The sequence below is a fragment of the Salmo salar genome, chromosome ssa23 (genome assembly GCF_905237065.1).
Source record: "Salmo salar chromosome ssa23, Ssal_v3.1, whole genome shotgun sequence".
Lineage (NCBI taxonomy): Eukaryota > Metazoa > Chordata > Actinopteri > Salmoniformes > Salmonidae > Salmo > Salmo salar.
In genome coordinates, this window is record NC_059464.1 from 51,119,203 (window position 1) to 51,145,317 (window position 26,115).

Consider the following 26,115-nt stretch of genomic DNA (forward strand, 5'->3'; position numbering starts at 1 on the left):
TTCAATCCCCCCCAATTAAACCCCCCCAATTCAATCCCCCCCAATTCAATCCCCCCAATTCAATCCCCCCCAATTCAATCCCCCCCAATTCAATCCCCCCCAATTCAATCCCCCCAATTCCATACCCCCCCAATTCAATCCCCCCCAATTCAATCCCCCCCAATTCAACCCCCCCCAAAAAAAGTTGCTGAACATCAAGTATTTACAGTAAAGCAGTGCCCCATTCTGTCATCATCAGCCGTTCAGCCGTTCAGCTAGCCAGTGTTGATGCCCTTCCCAGGAAATGACCCCTAGTCTAACCTCACCTGCTATGATACACCACAGAATATATGAAACAGGCGGTGTGGAGAACCAGACCGGGTCACTTCCTGAGCAGGGATACCCACCTGTTTGATGGTTTCCAGGATGACGGCTGCAGCGCTGACAGAGAAGGCGCTCCGGGATGCGGTGTGGAAGCCGGGGGCGTGGTCCATCAGCCTCAGAGGGTTGTTGAGGTTGTAAGCCCACTGGATGACTGACGCTTCCTGGAAGGTTCCTGTAGGGGTAATCAGTTAGCCTCAGCGGTTAGAGAGTTAAGCCAGTAACCGAAAGGTCGCTGGTTTGAATACCCAAAGCCGACAAGGTGAACAATCTGTCTGCACCATTGAGCAAGGCACTTAATGCTAATTAAGTCATACTACTATGGCTGACCCTGGACAACAACACCTATCATACTACTATGGCTGACCCTGGACAACAACACCTATCACACTACTATGGCTGACCCTATACAACAACACCTATCATACTACTATGGCTGACCCTGGACAACAACACCTATCATACTACTATGGCTGACCCTGTACAACAACACCTATCATACTACTATGGCTGACCCTGGACAACAACACCTATCACACTACTATGGCTGACCCTATACAACAACACCTATCATACTACTATGGCTGACCCTGGACAACAACACCTATCATACTACTATGGCTGACCCTGGACAACAACACCTATCATACTACTATGGCTGACCCTGGACAACAACACCTATCACACTACTATGGCTGACCCTATACAACAACACCTATCATACTACTATGGCTGACCCTGGACAACAACACCTATCATACTACTATGGCTGACCCTGTACAACAACACCTATCATACCACTATGGCTGACCCTGTACAACAACACCTATCATACTACTATGGCTGACCCTGGACAACAACACCTATCATACTACTATGGCTGACCCTGTACAACAACACCTATCATACTACTATGGCTGACCCTGTACAACAACACCTATCATACTACTATGGCTGACCCTGTACAACAACACCTATCATACTACTATGGCTGACCCTGGACAACAACACCTATCATACTACTATGGCTGACCCTGTACAACAACACCTATCATACTACTATGGCTGACCCTGGACAACAACACCTATCATACTACTATGGCTGACCCTGTACAACAACACCTATCATACTACTATGGCTGACCCTGGACAACAACACCTATCATACTACTATGGCTGACCCTGTACAACAACACCTATCATACTACTATGGCTGACCGTGGACAACAACACCTATCATACTACTATGGCTGACCCTGGACAACAACACCTATCATACTACTATGGCTGACCCTGGACAACAACACCTATCATACTACTATGGCTGACCCTGTAAAACAACACCTATCATACTACTATGGCTGACCCTGTACAACAACACCTATCATACTACTATGGCTGACCCTGTACAACAACACCTATCATACTACTATGGCTGACCGTGGACAACAACACCTATCATACTACTATGGCTGACCCTGTACAACAACACCTATCATACTACTATGGCTGACCCTGTACAACAACACCTATCATACTACTATGACTGACCCTGTGCAACAACACCTATCATACTACTATGGCTGACCCTGTACAACAACACCTATCATACTACTATGGCTGACCCTGTACAACAACACCTATCATACTACTATGGCTGACCCTGGACAACAACACCTATCATACTACTATGGCTGACCCTGTACAACAACACCTATCATACTACTATGGCTGACCCTGTACAACAACACCTATCATACTACTATGGCTGACCCTGCACAACAACACCTATCATACTACTATGGCTGACCCTGTACAACAACACCTATCATACTACTATGGCTGACCCTGGACAACAACACCTATCATACTACTATGGCTGACCCTGTACAACAACACCTATCATACTACTATGGCTGACCCTGTACAACAACACCTATCATACTACTATGGCTGACCCTGTACAACAACACCTATCATACTACTATGGCTGACCCTGTACAACAACACCTATCATACTACTATGGCTGACCCTGGACAACAACACCTATCATACTACTATGGCTGACCCTGGACAACAACACCTATCATACTACTATGGCTGACCCTGTACAACAACACCTATCATAGTACTATGGCTGACCGTGGACAACAACACCTATCATACTACTATGGCTGACCCTGGACAACAACACCTATCATACTACTATGGCTGACCCTGTACAACAACACCTATCATACTACTATGGCTGACCCTGTAAAACAACACCTATCATACTACTATGGCTGACCCTGGACAACAACACCTATCATACTACTATGGCTGACCCTGGACAACAACACCTATCATACTACTATGGCTGACCCTGGACAACAACACCTATCATACTACTATGGCTGACCCTGTACAACAACAACACCTATCATACTACTATGGCTGACCCTGTACAACACCTATCATACTACTATGGCTGACCCTGTACAACAACACCTATCATACTACTATGGCTGACCCTGTATAACAACACCTATCATACTACTATGGCTGACCCTGTACAACAACACCTATCATACTACTATGGCTGACCCTGTACAACAACACCTATCATACTACTATGGCTGACCGTGGACAACAACACCTATCATACTACTATGGCTGACCCTGGACAACAACACCTATCATACTACTATGGCTGACCCTGGACAACAACACCTATCATACTACTATGGCTGACCCTGTAAAACAACACCTATCATACTACTATGGCTGACCCTGTACAACAACACCTATCATACTACTATGGCTGACCCTGTACAACAACACCTATCATACTACTATGGCTGACCGTGGACAACAACACCTATCATACTACTATGGCTGACCCTGTACAACAACACCTATCATACTACTATGGCTGACCCTGTACAACAACACCTATCATACTACTATGGCTGACCCTGTACAACAACACCTATCATACTACTATGGCTGACCCTGTACAACAACACCTATCATACTACTATGGCTGACCCTGGACAACAACACCTATCATACTACTATGGCTGACCCTGTACAACAACACCTATCATACTACTATGGCTGACCCTGGACAACAACACCTATCATACTACTATGGCTGACCCTGTACAACAACACCTATCATACTACTATGGCTGACCCTGGACAACAACACCTATCATACTACTATGGCTGACCCTGGACAACAACACCTATCATACTACTATGGCTGACCCTGTACAACAACACCTATCATACTACTATGGCTGACCGTGGACAACAACACCTATCATACTACTATGGCTGACCCTGGACAACAACACCTATCATACTACTATGGCTGACCCTGTACAACAACACCTATCATACTACTATGGCTGACCCTGTAAAACAACACCTATCATACTACTATGGCTGACCCTGGACAACAACACCTATCATACTACTATGGCTGACCCTGGACAACAACACCTATCATACTACTATGGCTGACCCTGGACAACAACACCTATCATACTACTATGGCTGACCCTGTACAACAACACCTATCATACTACTATGACTGACCCTGTACAACAACACCTATCATACTACTATGGCTGACCCTGTACAACAACACCTATCATACTACTATGGCTGACCGTGGACAACACCTATCATACTACTATGGCTGACCCTGTACAACAACACCTATCATACTACTATGGCTGACCCTGTACAACACCTATCATACTACTATGGCTGACCCTGTACAACAACACCTATCATACTACTATGGCTGACCCTGTACAACAACAACATAACACTGCATCTATCCAGTGTGAGACATATTGTTTATTATGTGGCTTGCAACAACGGACGAAAAAAATAAATAAAAGAGAGAAAGTCGAGAATAGAAAATTACGGATTTAAAAATCAGAAATGTAACAACACAAAAGTGGAGGCCGAAAGAGCAAGGCCAAAAAATGAGAAAGCAAAGGATTTATCAAAACGAGTTAAATTAAATTCCCCTTTTTTCAAATGTATTTCCAAGTGCAGCCATTTGCTAAAACAAGGCTGCAGGACCAGAAGAGGATGTGGGTTTATCATCGCCAGCAGCAGCATTTAGCGGGTCAAGTGAGCCAAGGCCGAGCTGTTCCATCGTACCAGAAGAAGAAACTTTGACAGAGGAGGATACAGGTTGTCAGATATCGGCGGATACGACCCTGAGCACGAGCCAGGCCGGACGAGCTATCCCAGGGCCGGGCCGGACGAGCTATCCCAGGGCCGGGCCCGACGAGTCATCCCCGGGCCGGGCGGGGAGGAAGAGGAGCAGGGCGAGGCTAGAATCATGACGGTTGAGGAAACAGGTGGAAGTGGAACAGACGGCCTTTTTACCTATCCATCTGACAGGGGGGCATTATGCAACAAATGTGGATGCAGAAGTTAAACGGCATGTTATTGCATTAAGCTCGTGTGTTAGCCCACTGGCCCATTTCACAAGAGATGACGAAAGGGCTGTGTTTTTTTTCCCCGAGTCGTATTACACCACTACAACCAAGGCTGGAATCAAATTACCACGTACATGGCCATGTTAGTCAGCCATGCTAGATTGCGCGTATAGTGAGCCTAGTTCGGGGCGTAGTGGAGGAGGAAAGAGACGCAGGAAGCAGCGAGAAGGGTTATAGCTTTTAATGCTCGAAAAGCAAAAACACCTGCCAACCCCAACATGCGAACTTAAGCGTACACAAAATGAAAGTGCCCCAAACACAAGGGGACAAAATACAGTGAGCGCAACACGATGCACTAGCGCAAAATACAGACAGCGCTTACCCAAGCAACACACAGAGGAAACAATCCCGCACAAAGAGCAGGTGGGCCAGCTAGCTCATTTAGCCCCGCTAATCAACCCAACTACGGACAGGTGAAAACAATAACAGAAAGGGGGGGGAACAAAAAGGAATCAGTGGCAGCTAGTAGGCCGGTGACGACGACCACCGAGCTCCACCCAAGCAGGAGGGGGCGCCACCTTCGGTAGGAGTCGTGACATACTGGCTGTTTCGGAGATCGGAGTGATCCTTTCTTCTCTGATGAGTGGGTGAATTTGGGTGAGAGATTGGCACCATCTAATGTCCAAAATAGCATGTCATGAGACATCCCAGATTCACATGGGAGCCTGTTTGGTATATGAGCAAATGGAAGCTCAGTGGCACTATTGAGGCAGAAATGCAGAGAGGCGTGCGAAACGCAGGAAATTCCTGCCGACAGGTGTTGGAGCGCATAGTTAATGTAACTCTCACACTTGCATCATGTAATTTGGCGTTCGGCTGGGACACCGTGAAAAGCTGGGGCACCGTGAAAAGCTGGGGCACCGTGAAAAGCTGGGGCACCGTGAAAAGCTGGGGCACCGTGAAAAGCTGGGGCACCGTGAAAACATGGGGCACCGTGAAAACATGGGGCACCGTGAAAACATGGGGCACCGTGAAAAGCTGGGGCACCGTGAAAACATGGGGCACCGTGAAAACATGGGGCACCGTGAAAAGCTGGGACACCGTGAAAAGCTGGTGAAAAGCTGGGGCACCGTGAAAAGCTGGGGCACCGTGAAAAGCTGGGGCACCGTGAAAAGCTGGGGCACCGTGAAAAGCTGGGGCACCGTGAAAAGCTGGGGCACCGTGAAAAGCTGGGGCACCGTGAAAAGCTGGGGCACCGTGAAAAGCTGGTGAAAAGCTGGGGCAGGCCAACAGTGGGAATTTTCTCAGTATAACTGAACTGCTGTCATTTTAGGACCCAAGTTCTGAAAGAACTTTTAGAACGACCCGCAGGATCCGTTAACTATCTCAGTCCTCAAATCCAAAACGAGCTGATTTATATTTTAGCCGAGCGAGTTAAATGTGACATTCAGAAGAAAAAAAATGCTGTTTCCTGCATCTCTCCCTATTATTATGGACACCACACAGGATGTATCCAAAGTAGACCAGTTAAGCCAAGTTCATCGCTATGTGAGAATGATAAGGGATGCAAAATAACGTCGCCACAGATCTGACCATCACAGAGTCGTTTTGGGGATTTCAGGAGACTGCTGAGACAGCAGCTGAGCTTCAACGTAAAATCCTGGGCAGCATAGAGGATAATGGGCTGGATATTTCAAAATGTCCTGGGGTATGATGGAGCGGGACACCGTGAAAACATGATGAGCGGGGTCTGGTCGGGTGCGCAGGCCAGAATATCCGCAAAAAAGAGCCGCTTGCTTGCTTTTTATGTGCATTGCGCAGCGCACAATCTTTAACCTGGCTCTCAACGACTCTGTCAGACATGTGCCAGAGACTAAACAGTTTCATGATACTGTCACGGTTATCGTCGGTAAAGGAGGACCAAAATCAAAGGCAAATAGACCTGCCTTCAATTGAGAGTCCCCACCCCAATTAACCAAACATAGAACCAGACTACCTAGACTAAACATAGAATTACATGAATCTCAAACAGTGCCCAAAAACCCCCGGAATACTTAAATCAAATGCCCTTACTACAAAAACACCACCCCTAACCACATAAACCAAATACCCTCTGCCACGTCCTGACCAAACTACAATGACAATTAACCCCTTATACTGGCCAGGACGTAACAGATTCCCGTTGACCTGTTATACACCTTCTTCGGGCATAGCATAAAGACATGGTCAATGTTGAGTGGTATATTTGATTTTGCACCAGAAAAATACAACAGTAATTCTAAAACGACTGGTGGTCCCACCACTCGCTGGTCGTCTAGATAGGAGTCCCTTTGCCGTCCTGAGATACAGATATGTGGACGTAATGAAGGCCCTCACCAAGATTGTACGTTTAAGTGATAAGAAAGATGAGAGGTATGATACAGCGGCACTGAAAAAGAAAATAGAAAAATGTAGTTTAATTTATTTTTTTATTTTATTTAATTCGTTCTACAGACTAAGGTTTTAGAAAATGTGAACATTGTCTCCAAAATGCTACAGGCCAAAGACGCAGACCTGCACAGGGCAGTCAGTCTACTCAGGGCAGTCCCGTGTGGCTCAATTGGTAGAGCATGGTGTTTGCAAACGCTAGGGTTGTGGGTTCGATTCCCACGGGGGACCAGTACGGAAGAAAAAAAAAAAAAAATGTATGAAATGTCTGCATTCACTACTGTAAGTCGCTCTGGATAAAGAACGTCTGCTAAAATGACTAAAATGTAAAATGTATAGAGGTCCTGTCCGGATTCCCACAGGATTTTGAGAAGGTCAGAGTTACTCCAAAGACCCGACAAAACAAGGAGCTCAGAGCGCATTTGAAGACACTCGGAGAAGGAAGACGAGCGGACTGTCTGATGGGGAGAGTCGTTTTTAGAGTTAACATCTTTATTAACGCAAACCTTTGACATCATTATCCACCAGCTGTCAAACGGATTTAAAAGTCTACGGGCAACATCGAGTCTGTTTTGACTCCATCCATCCCACTACCCTGACCAACACAGATGATGGTGCGCACTCTATGAGACAGCCAGCTCGGCTGGCTGAACATTACAGCAAAGACATAATCAGCAAGCTTCCCTGGCCAATTTACCTCTCTTTCAGGGCCTGTTTTAAAGAGGAAATAGCAAAGCACACTACAGTGAGAGATCTAGCCATCGTTGTGGATTACAATTCAGTCACTGCTACATTTGGGGAAGCGGTTACTCTGCTATAAAAGATAATAAAATAATACTTTAGGAGCAGCATGGGACAGGAGAGACTGAGTGGGTTGGTCGTTCTGTCCATTGAAAACACCAGGGTCTGTACCATGGATATGAATGCCATAGTCAACGACTTAGCAGAGTGCAAGGACCGTCGAATACCAATCAAATGAGGATTAAATAAAATCAAATGTATTTATAAAGCCCTTCTTACATCAGCTGATATCTCAAAGTGCTGTACAGAAACCCAGCCTAAAACCCCCAAAACAGCAAGCAATGCAGGTGTAGAAGCACGGTGGCTAGGAAAAACTCCCCTAGAAAGGCCAGAACCTAGGAAGAAACCTAGAGAGGAACCAGGCTATGAGGGGTGGCCAGTCCTCTACTGGCTGTACTGGGTAGACCAGAGGAACCAGGCTATGAGGGGTGACCAGTCCTCTACTGGCTGTACTGGGTAGACCAGAGGAACCAGGCTATGAGGGGTGGCCAGTCCTCTACTGGCTGTACTGGGTAGACCAGAGGAACCAGGCTCTGAGGGGTGGCCAGTCCTCTACTGGCTGTACTGGGTAGAGAGGAACCAGGCTATGAGGGGTGGCCAGTCCTCTACTGGCTGTACTGGGTAGACCAGAGGAACCAGGCTATGAGGGGTGGCCAGTCCTCTTCTGGCTGTACTGGGTAGACCAGAGGAACCAGGCTATGAGGGGTGGCCAGTCCTCTTCTGGCTGTACTGGGTAGACCAGAGGAACCAGGCTATGAGGGGTGGCCAGTCCTCTTCTGGCTGTACTGGGTAGACCAGAGGAACCAGGCTATGAGGGGTGGCCAGTCCTCTACTGGCTGTACTGGGTAGACCAGAGGAACCAGGCTATGAGGGGTGACCAGTCCTCTACTGGCTGTACTGGGTAGAGAGGAACCAGGCTATGAGGGGTGACCAGTCCTCTACTGGCTGTACTGGGTAGCAGAGGAACCAGGCTATGAGGGGTGGCCAGTCCTCTTCTGGCTGTACTGGGTAGCCAGAGGAACCAGGCTATGAGGGGTGGCCAGTCCTCTACTGGCTGTACTGGGTAGAGAGGAACCAGGCTATGAGGGGTGACCAGTCCTCTACTGGCTGTACTGGGTAGACCAGAGGAACCAGGCTATGAGGGGTGACCAGTCCTCTACTGGCTGTACTGGGTAGACCAGAGGAACCAGGCTATGAGGGGTGGCCAGTCCTCTTCTGGCTGTACTGGGTAGACCAGAGGAACCAGGCTATGAGGGGTGGCCAGTCCTCTACTGGCTGTACTGGGTAGAGAGGAACCAGGCTATGAGGGGTGGCCAGTCCTCTACTGGCTGTACTGGGTAGAGAGGAACCAGGCTATGAGGGGTGACCAGTCCTCTACTGGCTGTACTGGGTAGACCAGAGGAACCAGGCTATGAGGGGTGGCCAGTCCTCTTCTGGCTGTACTGGGTAGAGAGGAACCAGGCTATGAGGGGTGGCCAGTCCTCTACTGGCTGTACTGGGTAGAGAGGAACCAGGCTATGAGGGGTGACCAGTCCTCTACTGGCTGTACTGGGTAGAGAGGAACCAGGCTATGAGGGGTGACCAGTCCTCTACTGGCTGTACTGGGTAGACCAGAGGAACCAGGCTATGAGGGGTGGCCAGTCCTCTTCTGGCTGTACTGGGTAGACCAGAGGAACCAGGCTATGAGGGGTGGCCAGTCCTCTACTGGCTGTACTGGGTAGAGAGGAACCAGGCTATGAGGGGTGGCCAGTCCTCTACTGGCTGTACTGGGTAGACCAGAGGAACCAGGCTATGAGGGGTGGCCAGTCCTCTTCTGGCTGTACTGGGTAGAGAGGAACCAGGCTATGAGGGGTGGCCAGTCCTCTACTGGCTGTACTGGGTAGAGAGGAACCAGGCTATGAGGGGTGGCCAGTCCTCTACTGGCTGTACTGGGTAGAGAGGAACCAGGCTATGAGGGGTGACCAGTCCTCTACTGGCTGTACTGGGTAGACCAGAGGAACCAGGCTATGAGGGGTGGCCAGTCCTCTACTGGCTGTACTGGGTAGACCAGAGGAACCAGGCTATGAGGGGTGGCCAGTCCTCTACTGGCTGTGCCGGGTGGAGATTATAACTACAGACTACAACTACAGACCACAACTACAGACCATAACTACAGACCACAACTACAGACCACAACTACAGACCATAACTACAGACCATAACTACAGGCCACAACTACGGACCACAACTACGGACCACAACTACGGACCTCAACTACGGACCACAACTACAGACCATAACTACAGACCATAACTACAGACCACAACTACAGACCATAACTACAGACCATAACTACAGGCCACAACTACAGACCATAACTACAGACCATAACTACAGACCACAACTACAGACCACAACTACAGACCACAACTACAGACCATAACTACAGACCATAACTACAGACCATAACTACAGACCACAACTACAGACCACAACTACAGACCATAACTACAGACCACAACTACAGACCACAACTACAGACCACAACTACAGACCACAACTACAGGCCACAACTACAGACCACAACTACAGACCACAACTACGGACCACAACTACAGACCATAACTACAGACCATAACTACAGACCATAACCACACAACTACTGACCACAACTACAGACCATAACTACAGACCACAACTACAGACCACAGCTACAGACCATAACTACAGGCCACAACTACAGACCACAACTACTGACCACAACTACAGACCACAACTACAGACCACAACTACAGACCACAGCTACAGTAGCTGTCTAGCTCTGGTCCAACTCTAGTCCTGGGCGTAGCTGTCTAGTCCTGGGCGTAGGTGTCTAGTCCTGGGCGTAGCTGTCTAGCCCTGGGCGTAGCTGTCTAGCCCTGGGCGTAGCTGTCTAGCCCTGGGCGTAGCTGTCTAGCCCTGGGAGTAGCTGTCTAGCCCTGGTCCAACTCTAGTCCTGGGAGTAGCTGTCTAGCCCTGGGCGTAGCTGTCTAGTCCTGGGCGTAGCTGTCTAGTCCTGGGCGTAGCTGTCTAGTCCTGGGCGTAGCTGTCTAGTCCTGGGCGTAGCTGTCTAGCTCTGGTCCAACTCTAGTCCTGGGAGTAGCTGTCTAGCCCTGGGCGTAGCTGTCTAGTCCTGGGCGTAGCTGTCTAGTCCTGGGCGTAGCTGTCTAGCTCTGGTCCAACTCTAGTCCTGGGAGTAGCTGTCTAGCCCTGGGCGTAGCTGTCTAGTCCTGGGCGTAGCTGTCTAGTCCTGGGCGTAGCTGTCTAGCTCTGGTCCAACTCTAGTCCTGGGCGTAGCTGTCTAGTCCTGGGCGTAGCTGTCTAGCTCTGGTCCAACTCTAGTCCTGGGAGTAGCTGTCTAGCCCTGGGCGTAGCTGTCTAGTCCTGGGCGTAGCTGTCTAGTCCTGGGCGTAGCTGTCTAGCTCTGGTCCAACTCTAGTCCTGGGCGTAGCTGTCTAGTCCTGGGCGTAGCTGTCTAGTCCTGGGCGTAGCTGTCTAGACCTGGGCGTAGCTGTCTAGTCCTGGGCGTAGCTGTCTAGCCCTGGGCGTAGCTGTGTAGCCCTGGGCGTAGCTGTCTAGTCCTGGGCGTAGCTGTCTAGTCCTGGGCGTAGCTGTGTAGCCCTGGGCGTAGCTGTGTAGCCCTGGGCGTAGCTGTCTAGTCCTGGGCGTAGCTGTCTAGTCCTGGGCGTAGCTGTCTAGCCCTGGGCGTAGCTGTCTAACCCTGGGCGTAGCTGTGTAGCCCTGGGCGTAGCTGTCTAGTCCTGGGCGTAGCTGTCTAGCTCTGGTCCAACTCTAGTCCTGGGCGTAGCTGTGTAGCCCTGGGCGTAGCTGTCTAGTCCTGGGCGTAGCTGTGTAGCCCTGGGCGTAGCTGTCTAGTCCTGGGCGTAGCTGTCTAGTCCTGGGCGTAGCTGTCTAGCTCTGGTCCAACTCTAGTCCTGGGCGTAGCTGTCTAGCTCTGGTCCAACTCTAGTCCTGGGAGTAGCTGTCTAGCCCTGGGCGTAGCTGTCTAGTCCTGGGCGTAGCTGTCTAGTCCTGGGCGTAGCTGTCTAGCTCTGGTCCAACTCTCGTCCTGGGCGTAGCTGTCTAGTCCTGGGCGTAGCTGTCTAGTCCTGGGCGTAGCTGTCTAGCCCTGGGCGTAGCTGTCTAGCCCTGGGCGTAGCTGTCTAGTCCTGGGCGTAGCTGTCTAGCCCTGGGCGTAGCTGTCTAGTCCTGGGCGTAGCTGTCTAGTCCTGGGCGTAGCTGTCTAGTCCTGGGCGTAGCTGTGTAGTCCTGGGCGTAGCTGTCTAGTCCTGGGCGTAGCTGTCTAGTCCTGGGCGTAGCTGTGTAGCCCTGTGCGTAGCTGTGTAGCCCTGGGCGTAGCTGTGTAGCCCTGGGCGTAGCTGTGTAGCCCTGGGCGTAGCTGTCTAGCCCTGGGCGTAGCTGTCTAGCCCTGGGCGTAGCTGTGTAGTCCTGGGCGTAGCTGTCTAGTCCTGGGCGTAGCTGTCTAGCCCTGGGCGTAGCTGTCTAACCCTGGGCGTAGCTGTGTAGCCCTGGGCGTAGCTGTCTAGTCCTGGGCGTAGCTGTCTAGCTCTGGTCCAACTCTAGTCCTGGGCGTAGCTGTGTAGCCCTGGGCGTAGCTGTCTAGTCCTGGGCGTAGCTGTGTAGCCCTGGGCGTAGCTGTCTAGTCCTGGGCGTAGCTGTCTAGTCCTGGGCGTAGCTGTCTAGCTCTGGTCCAACTCTAGTCCTGGGCGTAGCTGTCTAGTCCTGGGCGTAGCTGTCTAGCTCTGGTCCAACTCTAGTCCTGGGAGTAGCTGTCTAGCCCTGGGCGTAGCTGTCTAGTCCTGGGCGTAGCTGTCTAGTCCTGGGCGTAGCTGTCTAGCTCTGGTCCAACTCTAGTCCTGGGAGTAGCTGTCTAGTCCTGGGCGTAGCTGTCTAGTCCTGGGCGTAGCTGTCTAGCCCTGGGCGTAGCTGTCTAGCCCTGGGCGTAGCTGTCTAGTCCTGGGCGTAGCTGTCTAGCCCTGGGCGTAGCTGTCTAGTCCTGGGCGTAGCTGTCTAGTCCTGGGCGTAGCTGTCTAGTCCTGGGCGTAGCTGTGTAGTCCTGGGCGTAGCTGTCTAGTCCTGGGCGTAGCTGTCTAGTCCTGGGCGTAGCTGTGTAGCCCTGTGCGTAGCTGTGTAGCCCTGGGCGTAGCTGTGTAGCCCTGGGCGTAGCTGTGTAGCCCTGGGCGTAGCTGTCTAGCCCTGGGCGTAGCTGTCTAGCCCTGGGCGTAGCTGTGTAGCCCTGGGCGTAGCTGTCTAGTCCTGGGCGTAGCTGTCTAGCTCTGGTCCAACTCTAGCCCTGGGCGTAGCTGTGTAGCCCTGGGCGTAGCTGTGTAGCCCTGGGCGTAGCTGTCTAGCCCTGGGCGTAGCTGTCTAGTCCTGGGCGTAGCTGTGTAGCCCTGGGCGTAGCTGTCTAGTCCTGGGCGTAGCTGTCTAGCCCTGGGCGTAGCTGTCTAGCCCTGGGCGTAGCTGTGTAGCCCTGGGCGTAGCTGTCTAGTCCTGGGCGTAGCTGTCTAGCTCTGGTCCAACTCTAGCCCTGGGCGTAGCTGTGTAGCCCTGGGCGTAGCTGTGTAGCCCTGGGCGTAGCTGTCTAGTCCTGGGCGTAGCTGTCTAGCCCTGGGAGTAGCTGTGTAGCCCTGGGCGTAGCTGTCTAGTCCTGGGCGTAGCTGTGTAGCCCTGGGCGTAGCTGTCTAGCCCTGGTCTGCACTATAAATTATAACTACTTAAATCTACATAAATTAGCTTATAATACCCACCAACAATACTTGTAACTCTTTAGCTTGAATGGTTCGATACACCAAACCAACGTTCACATTTTCTGGCTATCCGAACTTTTCTCAACTTTAACTATTCAAATTTGCACACATTTGCATAAAATAACTCACAAACAGGAACAAAATTAAAACGAGCTGAAAGTCACAAAAATTACCGGAAAGTTTCCTTCATTGTTTTGTTTAATGAGAGCTTGGCGTTGAGTAAGATTTACAATGTCTTCATTTCACATGGCAAATAAACATTAAACTTAATTATTATTATTGTATATATATATATTTTTTTAATGTTACAAAGATCAAAAAGTACCTCACCTGTGTGTGGCATGACAGCGTAGGTGAACTGATGACTTCCCATGTCAGCGTTGGCATCAGGAGCCTTGGGAGCTCGCAGTCTTTTAAGAAAATAGAAAAACAGTCTTAGGAAGGAGAAGAAAGAACGCTGCTACGTTAACTATGTTAGTAATAAAGTAAAAACACACTTTTTTTCCCCCCTGGCGGTGAAAGCAACATTCTCTGCCTACTGAGCCACCCATTTACAATTTGTTAAACTGTAATATTTGTCAGACTCACAGAGAGAGCGTTAAGGTGTTCTGGTAAACCGAGTATCCATATTTACTGTCGTTCAGCAGAGACACTCCAAACCCGTGCTCTGATAGGTCTGCCCATTTGTGGCCCCAAACCTAGGAAGGAGTATTATTATACTGTTACAGGACCAGCAAAACAACAATGCTAAGGGGAGGTAATAGATGGGTTATTCGTGGCAGTGTTATGTCAGTCAGTAGCAGTAAAAGATTGTCTCTTGTCACTGCTTCTGCTTCCTCTTTGGGGGACTAGGCTGGTTACTGTAGGGCTCTTTGGGGGACTAGGCTGGTTACTGTAGGGCTCTTTGGGGGACTAGGCTGGTTACTGTAGAGCTCTTTGGGGGGACTAGGCTGGTTACTGTAGAGCTCTTTGGGGGGACTAGGCTGGTTACTGTAGAGCTCTTTGGGGGGACTAGGCTGGTTACTGTAGAGCTCTTTGGGGGACTAGGCTGGTTACTGTAGAGCTCTTTGGGGGACTAGGCTGGTTACTGTAGAGCTCTTTGGGGGGACTAGGCTGGTTACTGTAGAGCTCTTTGGGGGACTAGGCTGGTTACTGTAGAGCTCTTTGGGGGGACTAGGCTGGTTACTGTAGGGCTCTTTGGGGGACTAGGCTGGTTACTGTAGAGCTCTTTGGGGGACTAGGCTGGTTACTGTAGAGCTCTTTGGGGGACTAGGCTGGTTACTGTAAAGCTCTTTGGGGGACTAGGCTGGTTACTGTAGAGCTCTTTGGGGGACTAGGCTGGTTACTGTAGGGCTCTTTGGGGGACTAGGCTGGTTACTGTAGGGCTCTTTGGGGGACTAGGCTGGTTACTGTAGGGCTCTTTGGGGGACTAGGCTGGTTACTGTAGAGCTCTTTGGGGGACTAGGCTGGTTACTGTAGGGCTCTTTGGGGGACTAGGCTGGTTACTGTAAAGCTCTTTGGGGGACTAGGCTGGTTACTGTAGAGCTCTTTGGGGGACTAGGCTGGTTACTGTAGAGCTCTTTGGGGGACTAGGCTGGTTAATGTAGAGCTCTTTGGGGGACTAGGCTGGTTACTGTAGAGCTCTTTGGGGGACTAGGCTGGTTACTGTAGGGCTCTTTGGGGGACTAGGCTGGTTACTGTAGAGCTCTTTGGGGGACTAGGCTGGTTACTGTAGAGCTCTTTGGGGGGACTAGGCTGGTTACTGTAGGGCTCTTTGGGGGACTAGGCTGGTTACTGTAGGGCTCTTTGGGGGACTAGGCTGGTTACTGTAGAGCTCTTTGGGGGACTAGGCTGGTTACTGTAGAGCTCTTTGGGGGACTAGGCTGGTTACTGTAGAGCTCTTTGGGGACTAGGCTGGTTACTGTAGAGCTCTTTGGGGGACTAGGCTGGTTACTGTAGGGCTCTTTGGGGGACTAGGCTGGTTACTGTAGGGCTCTTTGGGGGACTAGGCTGGTTACTGTAGAGCTCTTTGGGGGACTAGGCTGGTTACTGTAGGGCTCTTTGGGGGACTAGGCTGGTTACTGTAGAGCTCTTTGGGGGACTAGGCTGGTTACTGTAGAGCTCTTTGGGGGACTAGGCTGGTTACTGTAGGGCTCTTTGGGGGACTAGGCTGGTTACTGTAGGGCTCTTTGGGGGACTAGGCTGGTTAATGTAGAGCTCTTTGGGGGACTAGGCTGGTTACTGTAGGGCTCTTTGGGGGACTAGGCTGGTTACTGTAGAGCTCTTTGGGGGGACTAGGCTGGTTACTGTAGAGCTCTTTGGGGGACTAGGCTGGTTACTGTAGGGCTCTTTGGGGGACTAGGCTGGTTACTGTAGAGCTCTTTGGGGGACTAGGCTGGTTACTGTAGGGCTCTTTGGGGGACTAGGCTGGTTACTGTAGAGCTCTTTGGGGGACTAGGCTGGTTACTGTAGAGCTCTTTGGGGGACTAGGCTGGTTACTGTAGGGCTCTTTGGGGGACTAGGCTGGTTACTGTAGGGCTCTTTGGGGGACTAGGCTGGTTACTGTAGAGCTCTTTGGGGGACTAGGCTGGTTACTGTAAAGCTCTTTGGGGGACTAGGCTGGTTACTGTAGGGCTCTTTGGGGGACTAGGCTGGTTACTGTAAAGCTCTTTGGGGGGACTAGGCTGGTTACTGTAGGGCTCTTTGGGGGACTAGGCTGGTTACTGTAGGGCTCTTTGGGGGACTAGGCTGGTTACTGTAGAGCTCTTTGGGGGACTAGGCTGGTTACTGTAGGGCTCTTTGGGGGACTAGGCTGGTTACTGTAGGGCTCTTTGGGGGACTAGGCTGGTTACTGTAGAGCTCTTTGGGGGACTAGGCTGGTTACTGTAGAGCTCTTTGGGGGACTAGGCTGGTTACTGTAGAGCTCTTTGGGGGACTAGGCTGGTTACTGTAGAGCTCTTTGGGGGACTAGGCTGGTTACTGTAGGGCTCTTTGGGGGACTAGGCTGGTTACTGTAGAGCTCTTTGGGGGACTAGGCTGGTTACTGTAGGGCTCTTTGGGGGACTAGGCTGGTTACTGTAGAGCTCTTTGAGGGACTAGGCTGGTTACTGTAGGGCTCTTTGGGGGACTAGGCTGGTTACTGTAGAGCTCTTTGGGGGACTAGGCTGGTTACTGTAGGGCTCTTTGGGGGACTAGGCTGGTTACTGTAGGGCTCTTTGGGGGACTAGGCTGGTTACTGTAGAGCTCTTTGGGGGACTAGGCTGGTTACTGTAGAGCTCTTTGGGGGACTAGGCTGGTTACTGTAGAGCTCTTTGGGGGACTAGGCTGGTTACTGTAGAGCTCTTTGGGGGACTAGGCTGGTTACTGTAGGGCTCTTTGGGGGGACTAGGCTGGTTACTGTAGAGCTCTTTGGGGGACTAGGCTGGTTACTGTAGGGCTCTTTGGGGGACTAGGCTGGTTACTGTAGAGCTCTTTGAGGGACTAGGCTGGTTACTGTAGGGCTCTTTGGGGGACTAGGCTGGTTACTGTAGAGCTCTTTGGGGGACTAGGCTGGTTACTGTAGGGCTCTTTGGGGGACTAGGCTGGTTACTGTAGAGCTCTTTGGGGGACTAGGCTGGTTACTGTAGGGCTCTTTGGGGGACTAGGCTGGTTACTGTAGGGCTCTTTGGGGGGACTAGGCTGGTTACTGTAGAGCTCTTTGGGGGACTAGGCTGGTTACTGTAGAGCTCTTTGGGGGACTAGGCTGGTTACTGTAGAGCTCTTTGGGGGGACTAGGCTGGTTACTGTAGAGCTCTTTGGGGGGACTAGGCTGGTTACTGTAGGGCTCTTTGGGGGGACTAGGCTGGTTACTGTAGGGGCTCTTTGGGGGACTAGGCTGGTTACTGTAGAGCTCTTTGGGGGGACTAGGCTGGTTACTGTAGAGCTCTTTGGGGGACTAGGCTGGTTAATGTAGAGCTCTTTGGGGGACTAGGCTGGTTACTGTAGAGCTCTTTGGGGGACTAGGCTGGTTACTGTAGAGCTCTTTGGGGGACTAGGCTGGTTACTGTAGGGCTCTTTGGGGGACTAGGCTGGTTACTGTAGAGCTCTTTGGGGGACTAGGCTGGTTACTGTAGAGCTCTTTGGGGGACTAGGCTGGTTACTGTAGGGCTCTTTGGGGGACTAGGCTGGTTACTGTAGGGCTCTTTGGGGGACTAGGCTGGTTACTGTAGAGCTCTTTGGGGGACTAGGCTGGTTACTGTAGAGCTCTTTGGGGGACTAGGCTGGTTACTGTAGGGCTCTTTGGGGGACTAGGCTGGTTACTGTAGGGCTCTTTGGGGGACTAGGCTGGTTACTGTAGAGCTCTTTGGGGGACTAGGCTGGTTACTGTAGGGCTCTTTGGGGGACTAGGCTGGTTACTGTAGGGCTCTTTGGGGGACTAGGCTGGTTACTGTAGGGCTCTTTGAGGGACTAGGCTGGTTACTGTAGGGCTCTTTGGGGGACTAGGCTGGTTACTGTAGGGCTCTTTGGGGGACTAGGCTGGTTACTGTAGGGCTCTTTGGGGGACTAGGCTGGTTACTGTAGGGCTCTTTGGGGGACTAGGCTGGTTACTGTAGAGCTCTTTGGGGGGACTAGGCTGGTTACTGTAGAGCTCTTTGGGGGACTAGGCTGGTTACTGTAGAGCTCTTTGGGGGGACTAGGCTGGTTACTGTAGGGCTCTTTGGGGGACTAGGCTGGTTACTGTAGAGCTCTTTGGGGGACTAGGCTGGTTACTGTAGGGCTCTTTGGGGGACTAGGCTGGTTACTGTAGGGCTCTTTGGGGGACTAGGCTGGTTACTGTAGGGCTCTTTGGGGGACTAGGCTGGTTACTGTAGAGCTCTTTGGGGGACTAGGCTGGTTACTGTAGAGCTCTTTGGGGGACTAGGCTGGTTACTGTAGAGCTCTTTGGGGGACTAGGCTGGTTACTGTAGAGCTCTTTGGGGGACTAGGCTGGTTACTGTAGAGCTCTTTGGGGGACTAGGCTGGTTACTGTAGAGCTCTTTGGGGGACTAGGCTGGTTACTGTAGAGCTCTTTGGGGGACTAGGCTGGTTACTGTAGAGCTCTTTGGGGGGACTAGGCTGGTTACTGTAGGGCTCTTTGGGGGACTAGGCTGGTTACTGTAGAGCTCTTTGGGGGACTAGGCTGGTTACTGTAGAGCTCTTTGGGGGACTAGGCTGGTTACTGTAGGGCTCTTTGAGGGACTAGGCTGGTTACTGTAGAGCTCTTTGGGGGACTAGGCTGGTTACTGTAGAGCTCTTTGGGGGACTAGGCTGGTTACTGTAGGGCTCTTTGGGGGACTAGGCTGGTTACTATAGAGCTCTTTGGGGGACTAGGCTGGTTACTGTAGGGCTCTTTGGGGGACTAGGCTGGTTACTGTAGGGCTCTTTGGGGGGACTAGGCTGGTTACTGTAGAGCTCTTTGGGGGACTAGGCTGGTTACTGTAAAGCTCTTTGGGGGACTAGGCTGGTTACTGTAGGGCTCTTTGGGGGACTAGGCTGGTTACTGTAGGGCTCTTTGGGGGGACTAGGCTGGTTACTGTAAAGCTCTTTGGGGGACTAGGCTGGTTACTGTAGAGCTCTTTGGGGGACTAGGCTGGTTACTGTAGAGCTCTTTGGGGGGACTAGGCTGGTTACTGTAGGGCTCTTTGGGGGACTAGGCTGGTTACTGTAGGGCTCTTTGGGGGACTAGGCTGGTTACTGTAGAGCTCTTTGGGGGACTAGGCTGGTTACTGTAGGGCTCTTTGGGGGGACTAGGCTGGTTACTGTAGGGCTCTTTGGGGGACTAGGCTGGTTACTGTAGAGCTCTTTGGGGGACTAGGCTGGTTACTGTAGGGCTCTTTGGGGGACTAGGCTGGTTACTGTAGAGCTCTTTGGGGGACTAGGCTGACTACTGTAGGGCTCTTTGGGGGACTAGGCTGGTTACTGTAGGGCTCTTTGGGGGACTAGGCTGGTTACTGTAAAGCTCTTTGGGGGACTAGGCTGGTTACTGTAGAGCTCTTTGGGGGACTAGGCTGGTTACTGTAGAGCTCTTTGGGGGGACTAGGCTGGTACCTCGAAGCGGGCCCAATCCCAGCTCGTGTTCCTGTGTGTGGGTCTCTGCAGGTGTCCAAACTGGATCTCATAGGTGGCGTTGGGGCTCCTCACCCTCACTGGGAACTCTACCTTCAGGAACTTATGGGACTCTAACCATTCCACCTGGAATAAACAACAGTATGAGACTGAAACCACTCCACCTGGAATAAACAACAGTATGAGACTGAAACCACTCCACCTGGAATAAACAACAGTATGAGACTGAAACCACTCCACCTGGAATAAACAACAGTATGAGACTGAAACCACTCCACCTGGAATAAACAACAGTATGAGACTGAAACCACTCCACCTGGAATAAACAACAGTATGAGACTGAAACCACTCCACCTGGAATAAACAACAGTATGAGACTGAAACCACTCCACCTGGAATAAACAACAGTATGAGACTGAAACCACTCCACCTGGAATAAACAACAGTATGAGACTGAAACCACTCCACCTGGAATAAACAACAGTATGAGACTGAAACCACTCCACCTGGAATAAACAACAGTATGAGACTGAAACCACTCCACCTGGAATAAACAACAGTATGAGACTGAAACCATTCCACCTGGAATAAACAACAGTATGAGACTGAAACCACTCCACCTGGAATAAACAACAGTATGAGACTGAAACCACTCCACCTGGAATAAACAACAGTATGAGACTGAAACCACTCCACCTGGAATAAACAACAGTATGAGACTGAAACCACTCCACCTGGAATAAACAACAGTATGAGACTGAAACCACTCCACCTGGAATAAACAACAGTATGAGACTGAAACCATTCCACCTGGAATAAACAACAGTATGAGACTGAAACCATTCCACCTGGAATAAACAACAGTATGAGACTGAAACCATTCCAACTGGAATAAACAACAGTATGAGACTGAAACCACTCCACCTGGAATAAACAACAGTATGAGACTGAAACCATTCCAACTGGAATAAACAACAGTATGAGACTGAAACCACTCCACCTGGAATAAACAACAGTATGAGACTGAAACCATTCCACCTGGAATAAACAACAGTATGAGACTGAAACCACTCCACCTGGAATAAACAACAGTATGAGACTGAAACCACTCCACCTGGAATAAACAACAGTATGAGACTGAAACCACTCCACCTGGAATAAACAACAGTATGAGACTGAAACCACTCCACCTGGAATAAACAACAGTATGAGACTGAAACCACTCCACCTGGAATAAACAACAGTATGAGACTGAAACCACTCCACCTGGAATAAACAACAGTATGAGACTGAAACCACTCCACCTGGAATAAACAACAGTATGAGACTGAAACCATTCCACCTGGAATAAACAACAGTATGAGACTGAAACCATTCCAACTGGAATAAACAACAGTATGAGACTGAAACCACTCCACCTGGAATAAACAACAGTATGAGACTGAAACCACTCCACCTGGAATAAACAACAGTATGAGACTGAAACCACTCCACCTGGAATAAACAACAGTATGAGACTGAAACCACTCCACCTGGAATAAACAACAGTATGAGACTGAAACCACTCCACCTGGAATAAACAACAGTATGAGACTGAAACCACTCCACCTGGAATAAACAACAGTATGAGACTGAAACCATTCCAACTGGAATAAACAACAGTATGAGACTGAAACCACTCCACCTGGAATAAACAACAGTATGAGACTGAAACCACTCCACCTGGAATAAACAACAGTATGAGACTGAAACCACTCCACCTGGAATAAACAACAGTATGAGACTGAAACCATTCCACCTGGAATAAACAACAGTATGAGACTGAAACCACTCCACCTGGAATAAACAACAGTATGAGACTGAAACCATTCCACCTGGAATAAACAACAGTATGAGACTGAAACCACTCCACCTGGAATAAACAACAGTATGAGACTGAAACCACTCCACCTGGAATAAACAACAGTATGAGACTGAAACCATTCCACCTGGAATAAACAACAGTATGAGACTGAAACCACTCCACCTGGAATAAACAACAGTATGAGACTGAAACCACTCCACCTGGAATAAACAACAGTATGAGACTGAAACCACTCCACCTGGAATAAACAACAGTATGAGACTGAAACCATTCCAACTGGAATAAACAACAGTATGAGACTGAAACCACTCCACCTGGAATAAACAACAGTATGAGACTGAAACCACTCCACCTGGAATAAACAACAGTATGAGACTGAAACCACTCCACCTGGAATAAACAACAGTATGAGACTGAAACCACTCCACCTGGAATAAACAACAGTATGAGACTGAAACCACTCCAACTGGAATAAACAACAGTATGAGACTGAAACCATTCCAACTGGAATAAACAACAGTATGAGACTGAAACCACTCCACCTGGAATAAACAACAGTATGAGACTGAAACCATTCCACCTGGAATAAACAACAGTATGAGACTGAAACCACTCCACCTGGAATAAACAACAGTATGAGACTGAAACCACTCCACCTGGAATAAACAACAGTATGAGACTGAAACCACTCCACCTGGAATAAACAACAGTATGAGACTGAAACCACTCCACCTGGAATAAACAACAGTATGAGACTGAAACCATTCCACCTGGAATAAACAACAGTATGAGACTGAAACCATTCCACCTGGAATAAACAACAGTATGAGACTGAAACCACTCCACCTGGAATAAACAACAGTATGAGACTGAAACCATTCCACCTGGAATAAACAACAGTATGAGACTGAAACCACTCCACCTGGAATAAACAACAGTATGGACACATGACGTCTACAGTACCTGAGTATTAAACCTGACATAAGGACACATGACGTCTACAGTACCTGAGTATTAAACCTGACATAAGGACACATGACGTCTACAGTACCTGAGTATTAAACCTGACATAAGGACACATGACGTCTACAGTACCTGAGTATTAAACCTGACATAAGGACACATGACGTCTACAGTACCTGAGTATTAAACCTGACATAAGGACACATGACGTCTACAGTACCTGAGTATTAAACCTGACATAAGGACACATGACATCTACTGTACCTGAGTATTAAACCTGACATAAGGACACATGACGTCTACAGTACCTGAGTATTAAACCTGACATAAGGACACATGACGTCTACAGTACCTGAGTATTAAACCTGACATAAGGACACATGACATCTACAGTACCTGAGTATTAAACCTGACATAAGGACACATGGCGTCTACAGTACCTGAGTATTAAACCTGACATAAGGACACATGACGTCTACAGTACCTGAGTATTAAACCTGACATAAGGACACATGACGTCTACAGTACCTGAGTATTAAACCTGACATAAGGACACATGACGTCTACAGTACCTGAGTATTAAACCTGACATAAGGACACATGGCGTCTACAGTACCTGAGTATTAAACCTGACATAAGGACACATGACGTCTACAGTACCTGAGTATTAAACCTGACATAAGGACACATGACGTCTACAGTACCTGAGTATTAAACCTGACATAAGGACACATGACGTCTACAGTACCTGAGTATTAAACTTGACATAAGGACACATGACATCTACAGTACCTGAGTATTAAACCTGACATAAGGACACATGACATCTACAGTACCTGAGTATTAAACCTGACATAAGGACACATGACGTCTACAGTACCTGAGTATTAAACCTGACATAAGGACACATGACGTCTACAGTACCTGAGTATTAAACCTGACATAAGGACACATGACGTCTACAGTACCTGAGTATTAAACCTGACATAAGGACACATGGCGTCCAGGATGATCTCCTGGGTGATGGTGCTCTTATCGCTGATCCTGAGAGTGAAGGTCACACTGCCTCTCAGTCCTCCTGGAGATGCTACCTGGACAGGACGGACCACCTCTACCACCGGCTTCCTATAGGAAGGTCAGAGTTCAGAGGTCAGACCCCCTGGAGATGCTACCTGGACAGGACGGACCACCTCTACTACCGGCTTCCTATAGGAAGGTCAGAGTTCAGAGGTCAGACCCTCCTGGAGATGCTACCTGGACAGGACGGACCACCTCTACTACAGGCTTCCTATAGGAAGGTCAGAGTTCAGAGGTTAAGGTTAGGATTAGACCCTCTGGAGATGACACCTGGACAGGACACTCCACTTCCACCACAGGCTTCCAATAGAGGACACACACTGGTATGACATCATGACTGGTCTAACAGAGTAACAAACTACATATACTGGATTGAGTTCAGTAGGCTCCAAACTTCCTGAACAAGGGAGGAATTATCTGAATTTGTCCAATAAGAGTGAGCCCTGTTGTATTCAGCCAGCCTTATGAGAACAGGATGTCAGGATGTTTGTGTTCTCTCACCGTGTCTGTAAGTGGTAGTCCATCACGTCCCAGGCGTCCCAGTACAGAGGAACATCGTCAAACACAACAAACTGGTTCCCACTGCAACCGTGAGATATCGCCTCTCTGGAACACACACAGAGGAGAGAGAATGGTTTCATTCTCGCTGTGTGTGTGTGTGTGTGTGTGTGTGTGTGTGTGTGTGTGTGTGTGTGTGTGTGTGTGTGTATGCAGATATTGATCTTTTCACCCTGTATTGTTCTTAGCCTCAGGCTAAACTGGCCCTGGGCTAGCTTAGCCTGCGCTCACACAGGCATTTGGTAACCCTGTGCTAAGCTTTAGCCCTGGGCTAACAGACAAACACACATGTGACCAACATTCTATCTCTTGTCACGCCACCGATGTTATAAAACCATAGCCATTAGATGGCGATAGGAATATGTGGATGACGTCAGCTCTATGGAAAACATGAAGATTTGGTATGGGTTCCCAAGTCCTCAAAAAGTTCTACAGCTGCACCATCGAGAGCATCCTGACTGGTTGCATCACTGCCTGGTACGGCAACTGCTCTTCCTCCGACCGCAAGGCACTACAGAGGGTAATGCGAACGGCCCAGTACATCACTGGGGCCAAGCTTCCTGCCATCCAGGACCTCTATACCAGGCGGTGTCAGAGGAAGGTCCTAAAAATTGTCAAAGACTCCAGTCACCCCAGTCACAGACTGTTCTCTCTGCTACCGCACGGCAAGCGGTACTGGAGCACCAAGTCTAGGACCAAGAGGCTTCTAAACAGCTTCTACCCCCCCAAGCCATAAGACTAATGAACAATTCATCAAATGGCCACTGGAATATTTACATTGACCCATCCCCCATTCCTTTTGTACACTGCTGATACCCGCTGTTTATTATCTATGCATAGTCACTTCACCCCTACCTACATGTACAAATTACCTTGACTAACCTGTACCCCCGCACATTGACTCTGTACCGGTACCCTCTGTATATAGCCTCCACATTGACTCTGTACCGGTACCCCCTGTATATAGCCTCCACATTGACTCTGTACCGGTACCCCCTGTATATAGCCTCCACATTGACTCTGTACCGGTACCCCCTGTATATAGCCTCCACATTGACTCTGTACCGGTACCCCCTGTATATAGCCTCCACATTGACTCTGTACCGGTACCCCCTGTATATAGCCTCCACATTGACTCTGTACCGGTACCCCCTGTATATAGCCTCCACATTGACTCTGTACCGGTACCCCCTGTATATAGCCTCCACATTGACTCTGTACCGGTACCCCCTGTATATAGCCTCCACATTGACTCTGTACCGGTACCCCCTGTATATAGCCTCCACATTGACTCTGTACCGGTACCCCCTGTATATAGCCTCCACATTGACTCTGTACCGGTACCCCCTGTATATAGCCTCCACATTGACTCTGTACCGGTACCCCCTGTATATAGCCTCCACATTGACTCTGTACCGGTACCCCCTGTATATAGCCTCCACATTGACTCTGTACCGGTACCCCCTGTATATAGCCTCCACATTGACTCTGTACCGGTACCCCCTGTATATAGCCTCCACATTGACTCTGTACCGGGTACCCCTGTATATAGCCTCCACATTGACTCTGTACCGGTACCCCCTGTATATAGCCTCCACATTGACTCTGTACCGGTACCCCCTGTATATAGCCTCCACATTGACTCTGTACCGGTACCCCTTGTATATAGCCTCCACATTGACTCTGTACCGGTACCCCCTGTATATAGCCTCCACATTGACTCTGTACCGGTACCCCCTGTAT

At 49.7% G+C, this 26,115-nt stretch overlaps 1 protein-coding gene across 1 annotated transcript in view; it reads right to left on the reverse strand.

Annotated features, from left to right (window-relative positions):
- Positions 1–26,115, reverse strand: part of man2c1 (mannosidase, alpha, class 2C, member 1) — an 88,342-nt gene that overhangs the window by 810 nt on the left and 61,417 nt on the right. Inside the window, exons 19-24 of the mRNA XM_045706460.1 lie at positions 24,316–24,420; positions 23,706–23,862; positions 19,893–20,036; positions 14,415–14,524; positions 14,157–14,236; positions 387–535 (exon numbers count right to left, since the gene is read on the reverse strand). Of these exons, the coding sequence (XP_045562416.1) occupies positions 387–535; positions 14,157–14,236; positions 14,415–14,524; positions 19,893–20,036; positions 23,706–23,862; positions 24,316–24,420 (745 nt within the window). The remainder of the gene's footprint in view (positions 1–386; positions 536–14,156; positions 14,237–14,414; positions 14,525–19,892; positions 20,037–23,705; positions 23,863–24,315; positions 24,421–26,115) is intronic.